General features: G+C 34.8%; 2 protein-coding genes and 1 long non-coding RNA gene across 4 annotated transcripts; 2 read left to right on the top strand and 1 right to left on the bottom strand.

Annotated features, from left to right (window-relative positions):
- Positions 1-3,643: 3,643 nt before the first annotated feature.
- LOC103829238 lies at positions 3,644-6,785 on the bottom strand. 2 transcript variants are annotated; one of them, XR_625507.3, is made up of 3 exons: positions 4,920-6,785; positions 4,716-4,842; positions 3,644-4,116 (listed from the first exon to the last, which is right to left on the bottom strand). It is a non-coding gene; the product is annotated as an uncharacterized LOC103829238 (long non-coding RNA). The 2 variants fall into 2 exon arrangements; XR_004449271.1 differs by having other exon boundaries at positions 4,716-6,785.
- A 1,045-nt stretch (positions 6,786-7,830) lies between these two features.
- LOC103829239 (hydroxyproline O-galactosyltransferase GALT4) lies at positions 7,831-10,589 on the top strand. The gene is made up of 6 exons (XM_033275086.1): positions 7,831-8,875; positions 8,952-9,181; positions 9,262-9,552; positions 9,629-9,931; positions 10,011-10,118; positions 10,202-10,589. The coding sequence occupies exons 1-6, from the start codon at positions 8,065-8,067 to the stop codon at positions 10,409-10,411; spliced, it is 1,953 nt and encodes a 650-aa protein (XP_033130977.1). The 5' UTR covers positions 7,831-8,064; the 3' UTR covers positions 10,412-10,589.
- Positions 10,590-12,399: 1,810 nt separating this feature from the next.
- Positions 12,400-13,865, top strand: LOC103829825 (glutathione S-transferase U13). Its single transcript, XM_009105522.3, is given in 4 exon segments — positions 12,400-12,616; positions 12,618-12,831; positions 12,986-12,990; positions 13,345-13,865. Coding segments are annotated over 4 exon segments (693 nt in total). The 5' UTR covers positions 12,400-12,506; the 3' UTR covers positions 13,709-13,865.
- Positions 13,866-15,420: the final 1,555 nt, after the last annotated feature.

Raw genomic sequence — 15,420 nt, 5'->3', positions numbered from 1 at the left:
AAAGACGGTGGCTCGGCTTGTGAGTTCATCCGTTGAAGGCATAGTCTATTGCCGGTTCAATCCCGGCCCCGGTGAGGTATAGCGGCCACTCCTCGTTAACGGAGTGGTGCGGTGAACACCGGGTGAACACTCGCTTGTGTGATCCTTTAGTTCGATAGTAAACGGCAATCGGGTGGAGCGTGATTGAGTTTCACACCTTTCCTAGCCGCTTTCTCAGCTTCTGCTAAATGTCCACTCTCCAATAAGGAGAATGCAAGCATACCATAAACATAGTCATGTTCTTGATTCTCAGGTAGGATCTACGAAGTTATAACCAAGTGAAGTAAATCAAAGATAATGATTGAAGCATGCAGTACATGTAAATATGATCAGCATTTGAAGTACCTCCTTAAAAAGAGGCAAAGAGAGATCAGGTCGACCCATGTAGAAACACAGAATCGACTTTTTCAAGATATCAAATCTTTCGGAAAGTTCAAGAGCTGAAAAACATGAACAGTTATATATATTTCGAGTTATACAGCCAAATTTAAGAACTACGAAGAACTAGAAGCCAAGAAACATCCTAACCTTAGAGTGTAACTCCAAAGCCACATCTTCGTCCATATTATCAGAGATCAAGTAATAACAGCCTCCAAAAATGCTTTTTCATAAGGAGTGGCTTTCCCCGGAAAGTAAAACCAATCAATTTTAAAGCTCAACAACACCAAGCTCATCATTGAGTATCACAAATTATAGACATGTGGTAGCTATGGAGTATCATTACTTTACATAGGTAGAGCTTACAAGATGGTATTCTGCAGCTCTATCATAGGTTTTGGCTTTGGAAATGTCCGAAGAGAAAAGGTAATGCGCAGCCAAATTATTGCCTAAAACACAATCTTTATCGTACAACGGCGCTTCTAGATTCACCTTCCTATCTCTTCCATAGCCAAGAACCTTCATGAGACGTACAACAGAGTCAAAAACCAAACGGGACTGGCACCAAATAGAACGGTAGCAAAATACGATCCCACTGTACAAAAGATAGACGAACCTGGTGAGAATAGGAGTTAATAGAAGCGATGCAATCATCTGAAGAGGTCTAACAGCACGCGCAAGTGTACTGCTCCACCAAACGCATCTGCTTCCTTTTATGCACTCATGAATCTGAATTTCACCTTCCTTCTGTGTACCGGAGATACAGTGATCAACACAAAAAATCTCTATGCAGAATGTTGTCCTAATAGGACAGAACTTAGGTTCACCTTGAACCTTTAAATTCACCACACCCTTTATAACCAACCAAATTTTCACATAGATTATTAACTAAAAAATATTAAATTAAATAAAAAATTGCTACAAAAAATAAAAACATTAATTTTAAGGACGCTAACGCTTCCACCTAAACCCTAAACCCTAAATCCTAAATTATAAACCATATACCCTAAATTCTAAACCCAAATCCAAATCCCTAAACCCAAATCCTATACCCTAAACCCTAAACATAGACCCTAAACCCAAATTATATACCCAAAACCCAAAAACTAGACTATAAACTCTATACCCTAAACAAAAGTCCTAGACCCTAAACCCAAACCATAAATCTTAAACCCAAATTATATACCCTAAACCCAAAACTTTAACCATAAGTCCAAACGGTAAATCCTAAACCCAAACCGTAAATCCTAAACCCAAAACCTATACATTAAACCCAAATCCTAGACCTAAAACTCAAACGGTAAACCCTAAACCCAAACCCCAAACCCCAAACTTAGATACTATAGGGTTTGGGTTAAGGTTTACGGTTTAGGTTTAAGGTCTAAGACTTGAGTTTATGATATAGGGTTTAGGTTTATAGTCTATTTTTTGGGTTTAAGATATATAATTTAGATTTAGGGTATATGATTAGGGTTTAGGGTATAGAGTTTGGGTTTAAGGCCTAGGATTAGGGTTTAGGGTTTGGGTTTAGAGGTCTGGATTTGGGTTTAAAATTTAGGGTTTAGGGTTTAAAATTTATAATTTAGGGTTTAGGGTTTCGCTGGAAGCGTTAGCGTCGTTAAAATTAGCATTTTTATTTTTTGTAGCTATTTTTTGTTTAATTTAATAGTTTTTAATTAATAATTTATGTAAAAATTTGATTGGTTATAAAGGGTGAGGTGAATTTAAAAATTCACCCTGGAGGTGAACCTAAGTTCTGTCCATGTTAATATCCGCAAGTGTCATATGCTATATAACCAAGAGAATTTTAATGTCTATATTTTAAAATTTTAGAAGCAAAAAAGACTAGAAAAAGAATAATGATAAACCAACCATAACACCTAGGCCAAGTCTACGGTCCATAATTTCAAAGAGAAAAGAGAGATTGTTTAAGCCCTTGCCTCATGAGATTAAGTAAGGAAGGATCACGAAGTATGCGTGCATCTGTTATTTTCGTAGAACCAACGTTAAATGGATAAATAAGAAAAAGATAAAAGTTACAAAAAAAGAGAATATTAGTTGTTATAATATTACCAAAAGTGTACATGCTTATTCTGTTCCTTGCTATTTCCCATCTTAATGGCAGAGACCTATTCAAATTTAGAGAAAGCTCAACTTATTGAGGAGAACATTCAATATGCATGGGGATAAAACTTGGGTCACAACATAAAAAAAAATATAAGTAACGTTTGACAAGATATTGAATGAGCATGTGGTCATGTGTAGTTGTCCAAAACAAGTTTATCTCTGGCAATTTTTATGTGTGGAAATTTTATAAAATTATCTCTTTTTAACTTTAGTTTTGATTTTTTTTAACTCAATTTATAATGATATAAAGAACAAGAAATGGTATGACAACAATCCTTTATTTGGGATGGGTGATTTATTTACCAAAAAATTATGAACGGAATTTTCAAAAATTATAAATAAAAACAGACATGATCATACCAATGTACATCGACAAGCGTATGACAAAACAACAATGTTTCAAAATACAAAATCGACCATCTTCTCTTGTGCCTATTTTCTATGGCCGCAAGTTTGAGTCTACAATCACTACCATGCGTGCAACGGTTTACACATAGTTCTTAATTATTTTATTTACTAGGCGTGTAGCCCCGCGCTTGCGCGGGGATGTTGATAAATACATGCGTTATTGTTGTTTAAAAATGTTATAGGAGGTGAAATCAAGTGTTTTGTTACCTGCTCATAAGAATTGGAAATGAATGTGTTTACATCTCTTTTTGAGACAAGTTCCTTCTTTTTTTTTTTATCCCATCCATGGTATCGATACAGGAAAGCTTCCCCAACTGGACCTCCTAGGCTGGAAACAAATGGTATCATCAGATAAGTTAGTGTACAATAACATGAATGTCATTAAAAATGCTCTTTGATTGACAAAAGAATATCTTCAAATAGTTAAGTCTTAATCATATTACTCGTGATCATCAGTCATTCATTTCATCGAGGTAAATCTTGTTTATATGTTTGTTTGATCGTCTCCAAAAAGGAAAAATGACTCAAGATGTATATAGAGCATCCATGTCTTTTATATGTTCACCGAGAGTCATAGATTAGTACTTGCGATCAGGCTTGGCTCGTTGCAGAAACCACCAAATTATCATGTAGGATCATCGCGAAGATTCATTTATTCAGCATAAGATTTACATTGCTATGATACGTTATATGATTATATCAATTAAAACTTTTATCACATTAGATGAAAGAACAAAGACAAAGGTCTGTCATATATATGGAACTAAAGACAACAAAAACCACTCATACATTATTTCATCCATTTACTGTTTTCATAGATTGCTTCTAGAACCATATTCACTCAACACCAAACTTCTTCTTAGCAAATGCAATGAACTCTTGCACGGTAGGCATGTAAGGCTTGACAGCTTCATGGACCCTAAACTTCAGGTGTTATTTCTTCCCGGAGAAATTTAACGCCGGAAACGCCTCGATCACAGAGACTGGTCCGAAAATGGTTCCACAAGCTATGTCGAGGAAGCCAATGTTCTCTCCTCCAAAGAACCTTAATCCGTTGCTGCTCTTCTGAAACGCCTCTTCAAGCGTCGCCAAACACGCCATCAGCTTCCCCATCCTCCCTTCGTTGTCTTTTGTACCTCCCACCGCTTCCAACTATCCAAAGAACTAATGAAAAAGATTCAAACTTTTGAATACACACATGCTAAAATCATATTAACCAGTAAACATGATCTCAATCCAGACAGATATATGTTCGAATATCAAGATTAAGCTTCTAGTTCAACTTTGACAAGCAAAAACAGAGCATCTCCAAAAAAAGATCTTGAGTTATTTTTCCTTTTTGGAGAAATAAAGATATTTCCTCTTTCTTACTCCACCCCATATCTTGACTGAATAAATACGCCACAAAGAAAGCTTTAACAACTACACGCTCTCATACTTAGCTTCTCTTGTGATTCTCATATTTCTCCTCTCTATTTCTTTGACAAGTAAACAATCTCTATCGTCTTTGTGAACTGAAGCTCTAGTCATGGCCAAGTTAGATCAATCGAGAATCTTTGCTTAATTCTTTATATTAGGTTGTATAAGATTGATTGCATGAGAACAAACTAAAAAAGATTTCTCAACTCATAGGAACAAACTAAAATTGTTATTATTATTTTGATTGGGGAACAAAGGTGGGAATGTTCACCAGGGAAGTACCATTTGAAATATGAAGCAGAAGAGATATATTTTACATTGTAAAGGGTAAAGAGATATGTTACCCTAAATAATCATCATCGATGGTAGCATCATGTCATCGTCATCATTTGATGGACAAGTAGCTAGCAAAGGCCAATCCGGAACATCATAATGTTTCATCACTTCACCAGCCTCACCATTGGTCCACACCTAAACCCATGAAAGGAATCTAAAGCTCATGACATTATTGCAAGTTCAAAATAAAATTTCAACGCTTTTGAACTTACGGAATCAGCACTGATGATGAGAGAATGAGGAAAGAAGAGAAGCTTTTCTCCTTTTCTTAAGTTCTGAGAACGCGGCGAGTCCTCTGTCGATAGCCATTTTCTGCGGCTGGAGGCATGAATTAGAGAGCCATCTCTGAAGAGAACTGGCGTTCTCGACTGAATCTATCTCGCAACCCCATGATATGTCAGGGAGATCATCCACGAATCATTTTGTGGTCTCGCCGGCCGAAACAGAGCGGTAGATTCTGGGACGGCATCGGGACGCCGGAGGAGATGGGAAAGAGAGGGTTAGAGGTTGGGTACGGACTACGGAGCTTGCGGAATGGTTCTGAAGATACATCATGCTCTCAACCTTCTCTGATTTATACATTGATGTGGAGAAAGGGAAAGGTCGACATCCTTACTGGGTTTAATGTGAATAAGAATTATTGGCACATTAAAAGAAATACGTTGAACAATAGAAATACATTGAACGATAGATAAAGGAAGTAAAGAGATGAGAGGAAACATTAACTTCGCAGAGAAGCCGAGACGGCTAGGTTGAACTTTGGAAGGAGGATAACAATGAATGTGGGCCCTGCTATCATTAAAAAAGCGCATACGTGGATAGCCTTATGAAACACTAAAGTGCCTCATTATAATATAGATAGATTCTTATCAATAAATTTGGATGGGATAAATTGGAATTATCTTTTACAAAGATGTAAATGGTGGAGATCGAGTTTTCCAAATATTTCTGTACTGCTCTTGCTAGATCTTTGATCAATTTAAAGCCGATTAAAAAGTGTTTTCAACTTCTGAATATCTTAAAACATGATTGGGCATTATTGTCTCCATATGAGCCCAAACATGTTGTAAGCACCATTTGGGACCAATATTTCAGTCACTTGGGACCACCTTTATAATAGGGTCAGTTATTTCCCAGTGTCGTTTTGGCAGTATGATGATAGTGTTTTTCTGCAAATAAAACTAAGAAAACTCTATAAGTTCTCTCCCAGAAAAACGTATTCAAGTTTCAAAATCTGGTTCACTATGACTTCATAGTGTTATTTACCTTTTTTTTTATCAAAGAGTTATTTACCTTACCTTGTAACTTTAATGTCTCGGATGTAAAAAAAATGTCTCTTTTGACATTTTTTTAATATCATATTCTTCTTTTTGAAACTATTCAATTGAAGAACCAATGATCTCCCATTTTTTATTATTAAAAGTCAACAGCCTAACTTTTTCTGGTTGTTGTTTGGTCAACGGTTTAAACCTCAAGCCTAACTTTCATCTAAATTAAGCAGCAAGTCTAACTAATTTATTTCACAGAATTATAATTCGCTTGAAAGTATCTAACTAAGCTGAATCTATGACCTGTGTATAAAGATTGGAACCATACTATCACTATACACGCTTCGTATTATATATTGAAAGAAGAATTCGACAATAGTTAAAGGAAATACCTTTTGGCACATGCCACAGATCATAAATCATGGATTATTTCATTTTTACCCAATTTAGTTTCCATCATTCCAGCAAAGACTCAGATTATTTTATGGCATATGTAAAATAAAATGTAAAGATTTCATTATCTTTTTCGACAAACATTTTATTTATCTATTAAGGTGTTTTGTATATTATGTGGTAAATGGGCCCGTGAAAATTATTTAATTTTGAATTTGGAAAATAGTTAGTGGAAACGAAACTAGAAGACATGAAGAACCCGTGTTCTAAAACGCGCTAGGCGTTCATATTGTGTAGTGCATAGCAGATACCTAAACAAAGTTATACGGATATATACTTTTACACGAAATATAAGTATAAGATTAATATATATACATTATTTTTGAAAAAATTGAACATAAATATATTTTAAATCTAATTTTATGTGTAATAGTTTAACATGTATAAATAGTTTTAAATTATAAAAATTAAAGTCATTTTAAATATATAAAGATGATAAAGTTAAAATGATTTTGCAACAATTATATTAAAATCTACAATCATATAAATACATAAAATAAGTAAAAATAATATAAATAATAACAGTAATAAAATATAATAATAATATTAGTAGCTTATTTTTTTAATATTAATGCTTAAAATCCGCTTAGACGTCCGCCTAGACCGCATAATATCCGCCTAAACGTTGCTATTGGCTCGAATTATATAAATCCGCATAAAATATTGTATAACATAAAAACAGTATGATTACCTGTCGTATAGCGTCTAAATGCTGTCTAATCGGACGCTTAGACCGTATTTTAGAACACTATGAAGAACTATTTAAAGGAATTGCAGCCGGGCATACAACTAAAGTTCTCACCGACGTTACCACAAGTACGTTGTCAATGGTCATAAATTAATGAATCATGTTAAACGAAAAGATTTTTTTTTTTTTTGCAACTGCAAATATAAGAATTTCTAAATCATAATAAATAATATGTTATAAACGAAATATAAGAATTTCTAAATCATAATAAATAATAGTATGTTATAATGATGAGAATGTATGGTGAGTATCCCTCTAGAAACCACCTGGCTGACTTTATTTTAATCATTAAAATATTATTACAAACTCTTTTTTTTTTGTTATGATATTTCTTAACATGAAATTTGAGCCAAGAAAAATATAACCGAAACTCACCATTAAAAACGTTATTAGCGGTTATTTTATATTTGTATTTGGAGTTTTGCTACACCACCAAAAACGTTCAGTAATATTCACCGGTTAAGTTTTTGTTTTATTACCGTTCATAATTATGAATAATTTCACAAAAATCAAAAAGCTTTATAAACGCAAAGTTTTATTATTCTATACATAAATAAATACATTATATTTTCCCCAGTTCCTCTTACTGAATTCGATAGAAACGACGACGTAGTTTCAGCAGTAACTGGCTTTCCTTTTCATACACCGGTTACCGACCGGCTCAGAGTTTATCGTTTTCTGTTCAAACTTCAAAGCTTCTGAGTTTTGCTTTAAAGTTGGAACTCAAATCAACAGCTTTTTCAAATAAAAGTTTGAATCTTTCTTGCGACATTTTCATTCTTCTTAGCTAAAAAAAAAAAACAATCTTTCATTAATGGCTCACTAATTTATGTTCATACCCTCTCTTTCTTCTTCTTCTTCATTGAGTTTTGGGTTTTGAAATAAACAATGAAGAAGTCTAAACTCGATAACTCCGCCTCACATACCCGGTTCGGTCTTGTCCAGTTCCTACTAGCTCTTCTCCTCTTCTACTTCCTCTGCATGAGCTTCGAGATCCCTTTCATCTTCCGAACCGGGTCCGGGTCCGATGACGGGTTGCCGAGACACATGGTTGTTGTCGGTAGAGAAGCAAACCGAGCCATTGTCGGAGAAGAAGAAGACCCGCATCGACCTTTCGAGGATTCCGGTCGGGTAAACCGGGCGGGTCATATCCACCGAGAGTTCAAAACCGTCTCTCAAATCTTCACCAACGAGACCTTCTTCGACGCCGGCGGCTTCTCCGACGAGCTCTCCACCTTCCACGAAACCGTGAAGCACGCGATCTCCACGGGAAGAAAAATGTGGGGAAACCTCGGTTCCGGTTTAATCACCAAACCGAATCCGGTTAAAAACCGGACGGAGAAATGTCCGGATACGGTTTCGGTTACCGGTTCCGAGTTCTCGAACCGGAGCCGGATCTTGGTTTTGCCGTGCGGGTTAACGCTTGGATCTCACGTCACCGTCGTGGCGACGCCGCACTGGGCGCACGCCGAGAAGGGTGATGATGGTAAGACGACGATGGTGACGCAGTTCATGATGGAGCTGCAGGGGTTGAAGACGGTGGAGGGTGAAGACCCGCCTCGGATCCTCCATTTCAACCCGAGGGTTAGAGGTGACTGGAGCGGGAGGCCAGTGATAGAGCAGAACACTTGTTATAGGATGCAGTGGGGCTCTGCTTTACGCTGTGATGGTCACGAGTCTAGTGATGATGAAGAGACTGGTATATACTCTCTAGTTTTTATTTCATTTCATTAATCGTTTTGATATATGACCATTTGTTTAATCCTTATGTGAAGTTGACGGAGAGGTGAAGTGTGAGGGGTGGAAGAGAGATGATGATGATTCTGATGAGTCAAAGAAGACATGGTGGTTGAATAGGTTTATGGGACGGAGGAAGAAGATGACACATGATTGGCCATACCCTTTTGGAGAAGGGAAGCTCTTTGTTCTTACCCTTCGTGCTGGGATGGAAGGTTACCACATCAGCGTTGATGGAAGACATATCACTTCTTTCCCTTACAGAACCGTGAGTTTCTCTGTTTTGTTTTGTCCGAAACCGCTAGTTAAGGAATGGTTTGATATTGAATAGTGTAATGGTTCTTGCAGGGGTTTGTTCTAGAGGATGCTACTGGACTAGCAGTCAAGGGGAACATTGATGTGCATTCTATATATGCTTCATCCTTACCTTCCACAAACCCGAGTTTCGCTCCTCAGAAGCATCTCGAGATGCAGAGCATGTGGAAAGCTCCTGCGTTGCCTGAGAAGCCTGTGGAGCTGTTCATCGGTATTCTCTCTGCTGGTAACCACTTTGCAGAGAGAATGGCTGTGAGGAAGTCATGGATGCAGCAAAAGCTAGTCAGATCATCTAAAGTTGTTGCCCGGTTCTTTGTGGCATTGGTAAGCACAAAGAGAAAATCATTTCAACAGTCATTAGAGTTAAACTGAATTTTGTTTATGTTGATTCATGTTGCAGCACGCAAGAAAGGAAGTCAATGTGGATCTAAAGAAAGAAGCCGAGTACTTTGGTGATATTGTCATAGTACCCTACATGGATCATTATGACCTTGTGGTGCTCAAGACTGTTGCCATCTGTGAATATGGGGTTAGCACAGTGGCGGCAAAGTATATTATGAAATGTGATGATGATACGTTTGTGAGAGTAGATGCTGTGATACAAGAAGCAGAGAAGGTTAAGGGAAGAGGTAGCCTTTATATTGGAAACATTAACTTCTACCATAAGCCTCTGCGCACTGGGAAGTGGGCTGTGACATATGAGGTAACGATTTAAATTTTTAGCACCTGAAACACAATGGAGCTGAACAAGTAACATGAAGATGGTTATGACAAACTTTCAGGAATGGCCAGAAGAGTATTATCCACCATATGCAAATGGTCCGGGTTACATCTTGTCATATGATATAGCTAAGTTCATCGTTGATGATTTTGAACAGCAGAGATTAAGAGTAAGTTTACCTTTTTACACATTTCCTAGATTTAATTTTAGCATCTGTTGATATGGTCATTGGTACTTACTTTGTTATTGCAGTTGTTCAAGATGGAGGATGTGAGCATGGGAATGTGGGTGGAGAAGTTCAACGAGACTAGACCAGTGGAGGTGGTTCACAGCCTCAGGTTCTGCCAGTTTGGATGCATAGAAGACTACTTCACCGCTCATTACCAGTCCCCACGGCAGATGATTTGCATGTGGGATAAGCTGCAGAGACTAGGGAAGCCCCATTGCTGCAACATGAGATGACATAACATTGTTTTTGGCAAGGACTCTGGAATTTTTTCTTAGAAAGCAGATGGGAGTTTATGGAGCTAACTGTTTTAGATCTTTGTTTTATGTATAGAACAATCTATGATGTATCTATATATAATACAATGAAAGGCTCTTCAAAAGTTGACAGAAAAGTCTAGTTCTTTTTGCAGTTCTTGCAAACTAGTATAATCAAGTGGTAAGTATGTGCTATCTCTCAATTCCTCACCAAGATGAAGATTTTGAATCCCTTGAGTTACTTTGTTTCATCTATATGCTAACATGCATGTGAACTTTATTTTGTCAAGATACTAAACAATTGTCTCATGTCAAGATCTTTTGGTAACTGTAGTATGGGGACTTAAGGGATATGTATACTCACAAGAAAGTTAAAGAGAACAGTTCTTTGATTTGTCCTGTTCCTAGATAAGATTGGCCAACAATGTTTTGGAAACTTATGATTTTAAAACCTTTTGGTGGTGACTATAATTTATAAGCAAGCATATGTCCCTGATCAATATGCTGAATGCTAATTACTGTGGGAAAGGATGCACCAAGCAGAGTTTAAGCATTTTCTTTTTTAAGATCGTTACCAAACTGAGTAGCTGATTTAGCAAGCCATGTCAGATAGAATTATAGAAATAAGCATTTAGTATCGCATCACATGATTAAAGTCGGATGCTCATACATGTTGTCTTAATCACCACATTAATTGATCATCTATGTAATGAATGCGACTTAATGACCTCTTCCATGTTTTGTAGCTACATTCAGGGCAGACTTGTGGCTGATAACTATTCTTGTTTGCTAGGCTATATCCTTGGTTTAAATCTACAGAATGAGATTGGTTTTACTATATGCAATTAATCATGCATGAGTGAATTTGATTTTTAGGTTGAGAATGGAGACACTAAGTGCGGGACGTTTTTGTATTGATTTGACTAGTTTCCACAAATGTCATCAATCAGAGTGATAAACTAGAAAAATGCGTTTTTGAAAAAAACGCAATTGAAATACGCACACGATTTTCAAGACACCAAAACATGCATAAATGTAAAAAAACGCAGTTCAATGGTGCCAGCACCAAAATAGTAGCGGGACAACTAAAAAACGCACTACACAGTGATTTTTTGAACAAAAAATATTTTTAAAATTAAACATGAGTATGAGATAAATGTCATGTTACGTGATGTGTTGTGCATATTAATAAAAGCTCTTCTAACAACTAATTTACCCTTTTATTTTATTCACTAACTCTTTTTTTGTTAAGAAATCATGTCAATAAGTGTTTTAATTTCAATCTATAAAATAAACATATTTAACATACAAATTTAAGTTTTTTGTGTATAGTTTTGCAAAAATAATTTATTTAAACTAATAAAATAAAGGTAATTAAAAATAACTATAAAAATTATAAATAATTATTTATAAACAATTTTAAAATTCAATTTTATGTTAAAAACCATTTTTGGATAAACCCTAAAAATTGTTAAAATCTGGTCAAACTCAATAAAACTAGTGACAATGTTTAAAACTAATGTATTATTTTTCTATCAAAATCGCAATACTTTTTTTATATCAAAACCGCATTACTTTTTTTATCAAATCCGCACTATTTTTTTTATCAAATCCGCACTTGTCCCGCAAACCGCATGAACCGCAGTTGGACCGTACCGCACTTCAATTCCGCACCGCTTATATTATCAAAACCGCCGTCACCATTCGAACCCTTAAAGAAACCTTGGTTGTAGAGAGCTTGCTTAGCCACAATAAATATTTGTTGCATTGGTCAATAATATTCAACTCCTAGTCCAAATACTAATCGCACCTGAGAAAAAAATATAATATCAAAACTTTTAAGCCATCACTATTTGTTGGTAGGTCAGTCATTAAAAAAATCAAATAATTGAATCAGAACACCACATTTGACGCACCGCCCATGTGACGTGCAACGAAAAACACGCCCCTAATTCTTTTCTTTATTATTTCCCTCTCCTCAACTTTAACAACTTCTCCACTATATATTACACACACTCACCCCGAAAGTGAAATCACACTTCAGATCAATAAACACCATAAGAAAACAAAAGAGATGGCTCAGAACGATACAGTGAAGCTCATAGGTTCTTGGGTGAGCCCTTTTTCCATCAGGGCCCGAGCGGCTCTACACTTGAAGTCTGTCAAGTACGAGTACTCGGACGAACTATGTTCTCAGGTCAAAGAGTGAACTCCTTCTCAAGTCCAACCCCATCTTCAAGAAAGTCCCAGTTCTCATCCACGGTGATGTTTCCATCTGTGAGTCACTCAACATTGTTCAGTACATTGATGAAGCTTGGTCCTCAGGTCCTTCCATCCTTCCTTCTCATCCGGTGGAACGTGCCAACGCTCGGTTCTGGGCTATCTTCATCGATGAAAAGGTAACAAAACTAGATTAATCTCCATGGATCTCTTAGTGGATTGATCTTACACATGCTCTTTTTTTTTTGCTTTCCAGAGTTGAAACTTTATATTTTTGAAGTTGAACTAGAAGCTTAGATCTTGATACTCAAATGTAGATCTGTTTGGTTTGAGATCCGGTTTACTGGTTAATCTGTTTTCGGTATTTGGTTTCAGTGTTCTAAAAATCGATATATACACTAAACCGGTCATAAGCAAAACTATATTTTTTAAAATCCATATTTATATACTAGGCATAACTAATCGTTATAAAAAGATTATAACGTTTAGTTACTAATCCTAGCCTAGGCGCTAATCGTTATAAAACAGTAGTTATACACTATGCCTAGGCACTAATCGTTATAAAACGCTTACCTAACAGTTTCTTGAACATTGTTGGTTTTCATCAACTGAAAACCTGGTTAAACCAAACTAAACATGAGAAAGTAGGCTATGTAGTGAAAGAGCTTAACGTATGTGTGTGCATGAAACAGATCTTTGGAAGCCGTGGGCGGAGCAAAAGACGACGAAGGGAGAATGGCGGCGGCTGGAAAGCTGATGGAGAATTTGGCGATACTTGAAGAGGCGTTTCAGAAGAGCAGCAAAGGATTAGGGTTCTTTGGAGGAGAAAACATAGGCTTCCTCGACCTTGCATGTGGGACTCTTTTGGGTCCAGTGTCTGTGATCGAGGCGTTTTCTGGCGTCAAGTTTCTCCGGCAAGAAACAACACCTGGACTGATCCAATGGGCGGAGAAGTTTAGGGCTCATGAAGCTGTCAAGCCTAACATGCCTACCCCCGAAGAGTTCGTTGCATTCGCAAAGAAGAAGTTCAATGTTGAGCGATGGGCTTTTTCATAAGCAATGTGTTGAATATGAAATAATGAATGAATGAATGATGCTCGTTGCTTTGAGATTTTTTTTTTTGAAGTTCTCTCTGTATTTGCCAAAACTATAATAAAAACATGCCACTTTGGTATTTATTTCTACTTTTTTTTTACATAATGAGATTACTTTTTAACACTTTGTTTTATTAAAATTAGTTTGAAATTTTTTTTTTTTAAAAACAGTTTGAAATTGGTTACACAGAATAAATTCGATAAATGAAGTATAAAGGAAAAACTAATGGTTTTTTGTTGTTGTTGAAAATCATACTATTACTTTCTAATCAATCATTCGATTTATCAGTGTGCGTCACTTTGACATTGTCAATTTAACTTTATTTTGTTTATTTGCTATAAATCTTATAACAGTGTAAATCTGATACTGAGAATATAGATCTTTTTGTCCTTTTTGTTAAGCTGGTTACAACACCTTTATTGGTGTAGTATCTTAAGTAAAGTTCTAAACTAAAGAAAAATGATATTTAAATAAAATTTAGTTATTGAATTAATTTTAATCTTTAAAATTTTTTTTTAACTTAAGATACATATTATTATAGGTTCTAAAGAATATCTTAAAAGTCATCTATTGCAAATATGCACAGATAACATATACTATATATAACTGATGCTATATTATTTTAAAGCACCAAGGAAATATGCTATATCCCCTTTTTATTTTTTATTTTAAAAATTGATTTTTTTTTTAAAAAAAATTCTTTTAAAATAAAAGAAAATCAATATTAAATTTAGTAAACAAAAAATCATCAAAATAGCATGTTTGATATACAAACTAAATTTCTGAAAGATTAACATAGAATTAACTAGAAAAAGAAATCTAAAAGAATACAACACTTTCAAATGACCCTACATATTATTTAAAATGTTCACATATAATTTACAAATAACATTAATTCTAAATAACCATCCTAATTTGATATTTTCAAAAATAAACTTCAGAAAATTATTTCTCTCAAAAATAAAATAAAAATCAAATAAGGTAAACAAAGAAAAGAACATTTATTTCAAAATAATTAACTTGATGTATAAATTAATTATTTGAAAATTAAATATAATATTTTAACTAACAAAAAAGAACAAATTGTTTTAAAACAAAACGATTTTTTAAAATAAAATGTTTTTTTTTCTTCAAACTATCATGTATTTAAAATAAAATAAATATAAATATAAAACTAGAAAAAGATAAATTAACAATGGAAAAGTTATCTTAAATTTAGCTTGATATTTAGATTAACTTATTGAAAATTAACATCACAAGAGGAGTTGAATAGGAACAAATAATCACATATAACTTTAAAATATTAAAATATTTCAAATCAGCATATTCATTTAATATTTTAAAAAACTTAAAAATTTCAAATACAAATCTATCAAAATAAACATAAAATATCAACTAATCTATATTATTACTTGCAAAGTAAATTTTTGCAACAAAGCTCTCACGTTAAAAGTTAGAGCGCTTAATATCGTTTATATCCTTAATGAATAATTATATAAATGAATCGAAATATAAAAACGAATTTCAAATCTATCTGATTAAAAAAATCTATACTATTATTTGCGAAGTAATTTTTTTGCAACGGAGCTCTCACGTTAAAAGTTAGAGCGGTTAATATCGTTTATACCCTTAATGAATAATTATATAAATTAGTCAAAATATAAAAACGAGTT

The sequence above is a fragment of the Brassica rapa genome, chromosome A07 (assembly GCF_000309985.2).
Source record: "Brassica rapa cultivar Chiifu-401-42 chromosome A07, CAAS_Brap_v3.01, whole genome shotgun sequence".
In the NCBI taxonomy this organism is placed as follows: domain Eukaryota; kingdom Viridiplantae; phylum Streptophyta; class Magnoliopsida; order Brassicales; family Brassicaceae; genus Brassica; species Brassica rapa.
The sequence above is the reverse complement of the archived record's forward strand: the minus strand, read 5'-3'. Positions and strand labels throughout refer to the sequence as shown.